The sequence below is a fragment of the Pteropus vampyrus genome, unplaced genomic scaffold (genome assembly GCF_000151845.1).
Source record: "Pteropus vampyrus isolate Shadow unplaced genomic scaffold, Pvam_2.0 Scaffold430, whole genome shotgun sequence".
In the NCBI taxonomy this organism is placed as follows: Eukaryota; Metazoa; Chordata; class Mammalia; order Chiroptera; family Pteropodidae; genus Pteropus; species Pteropus vampyrus.
The window spans coordinates 207037-209326 of NW_011889211.1; the positions used below are offsets into that span (position 1 = coordinate 207037).

The 2290-nt window shown below is 61.8% G+C and overlaps 1 protein-coding gene across 1 annotated transcript in view; it reads left to right on the forward strand.

Moving 5' to 3' along the window:
• The window catches only part of NCOR2 (nuclear receptor corepressor 2), a 189120-nt gene that overhangs the window by 181410 nt on the left and 5420 nt on the right, over positions 1 to 2290 (forward strand). The window contains exons 43-44 of the mRNA XM_023523892.1: positions 3 to 36; positions 729 to 782. Of these exons, the coding sequence (XP_023379660.1) occupies positions 3 to 36; positions 729 to 782 (88 nt within the window). The remainder of the gene's footprint in view (positions 1 to 2; positions 37 to 728; positions 783 to 2290) is intronic.

The following is a 2290-nucleotide window of genomic DNA, read 5'->3' on the forward strand; positions in this document are numbered from 1 at the left end:
AGCTGAACACCCACAACCGCAACGAGCCGGAATACAGTAAGGGGGCCGCCCGGGGGAGGAACCCACGGCGGGGCTCTCCAGAGCCAGGTGGCCCGGCCAACCACCCTTCCCACGTCTGAGAGGCCCCGGCGGCCTCTCTCCTTGCTGCAGGCGCTCGCCAGTCCAGAGTTGCACTGTAAAGACCAGCAGCGGGCGGGCACTCAGTGAATGCGCGCACGAACGGCTCTGGGTCAGACCCCTACCGGGGGCCCGTGTGTCCCCCAGTCCCGGCGCTCGTCCCATTCATGACCGTCCCCCAGGATGTGGTTGGTGGGCGTCAACCCTAGCCTGGTCCCCCACCCTTGGCACAGTGCCTGGCACATAGCATGTCACAAGCGAGCACATGGCTACGGAATCGGCCCCAGCCTCAGGAAGGCTGGTTGGCCAGGGAGGTTTGGGGCATCTCAGGGGCTTCTCTTTCTGAGACTGGAGTAGCCACCTTGCAGATAGTCGCTGGCCCGGGCGGGTACCTCCAGAGCCTTGCCTAGCACAGTGCTCCGGCCAGCAGGCGGCAGCCCAGGCAAGCTAGTCAGAAATGCACAACCTCGGGCCCCCCAGATCTGCCGGGCCCTTCTGCCCCGGACAGGCTCCCAGGCGTGGTCCTCGTCGTGGCCAGTGGCGGGCAGAGCGGGTGGCTGGCTTCCTGGGCCCCGGGCCTGTGGTCTCACCCATCTCGTCACACCCTCCAGACACTGGCCAGCCTGGGACAGAGATCTTCAACATGCCCGCCATCACCGGAGCAGGTAACCGTCCAGCCCCCTCCCGTCACTGCCACGTCCTGGGGAGGTCAGGCTGGGCATGGGGGCCTGGAAGGAGAGTCAGGGAGCATGGCCTTAGAGGCCCCTGGGGCCCCCACCCCAGCCAGACTCATGACAACAAGGGGCCCTTGGTTCAGGCGCCCTTCCTCTGGTCTGAATGAAGCTGGCAGTGTGGCCTACGGGCTCAGCGCGACGTCTCCATGTGGCGTTGAACCCTGAGGGCCACTGGCGCCTTTGGCCAGGCACAGCTGCGGGAGACCCCTTCCCCACCCACACAGCTACAGGCACAGCTGCAGGAGCCCCCCCTGCACAGATGCAGGCACAGCTGTCGAGTCTCCCCCTGCACAGATGCAGGCACAGCTGTTGGGAGCCCACCACCGGGCCTCAGAGGGGCCTGCGAGTGTGCGGCTGGGAGGCAGGCCTGTGTTGGGGCGCACAGGCTCCACTCATGGTCCACGCAGGCAGCGCATCCCTTCCACTTGGAAATTTGAGCGGGGAAACACTGACGCTGTGTCGTGGAGATGGTGTCAAGTTCACACACGTTTTTAAGCCACACTTAAGCCTTCCGTGATATTTGGACTTGGGGACGGGGGGGGCCTAGGGGTTGGACCCCAGCCTCTGGTAGGGGCCACCCGTTTTCTGTTGCTTCTAGGGAAGGACTTGGGTGGGGCTTTCAGCCGGCGCCTTGGTGAGTGTGGTGTCGGGGGTCTGAGCCCAGAGACGACTGGGGGTGACGCGCCCCCCCACGGACAGGCCGTGGCCCCGGGGTGGCGGCCGGGGATTTGCAGAGCTGTGGGAGATGGGCCGGCCTCCCGGGGACTGGTGAGCAAGGACAGCCAGGATTTTATCAGCCATCAGGGCCTCCAAGCTGATAGGGCGCGTCTGTCTCCCCAGTAAGCCTCAGGCAGTAGGAAGGAGCCGGTGTGGCTGAAACAACAAGATGGTTAGCAATGGATGCTTCTGGAACGTTCCGGATCTTGACATAGGCCCCAGACGCGCAGGTGCACGTGTCTGCAGAGGTGCAGTGCTTTGGGCCAGACCGCGTGTATGAGCTGTATTTGACCCTTTTAAAAAAAAAATCGTTCTGTTCACACACAAAAAATGTTCCCAGCTGTTGGTCTCTGCTGTGCACGCCTGGCGCCGGGCTTCGCCGTGGTGACTGGAGCCCGTCAGTCTCCTTGCCCTGCACGGTCACTTCACGGCCGTGACCTCGGGTAAAGGCTCAGGCACATCTCTGATCCCTAATCTGAGCAGAAACCGTCACGACCTGTGTCCCTTGCGTCATTTCCTCCCCCTGTTCCAATGTTTGCTTATTTTGTAGGACTGTAAATACCGTTTCTTTCTAGTGCTCAATCTCGTTGGACATTTCGCTATTTCTTGAGGGCATGGGGTTCTTTTCGTTTTTCTGTCGGTTTTTGTCTCTTAAGTGTTGATGAAAAGTGGCTAAGACACAGCCTAAAGTGTGGAGAGGGTGTCCCTGGTTGTGAACGGCT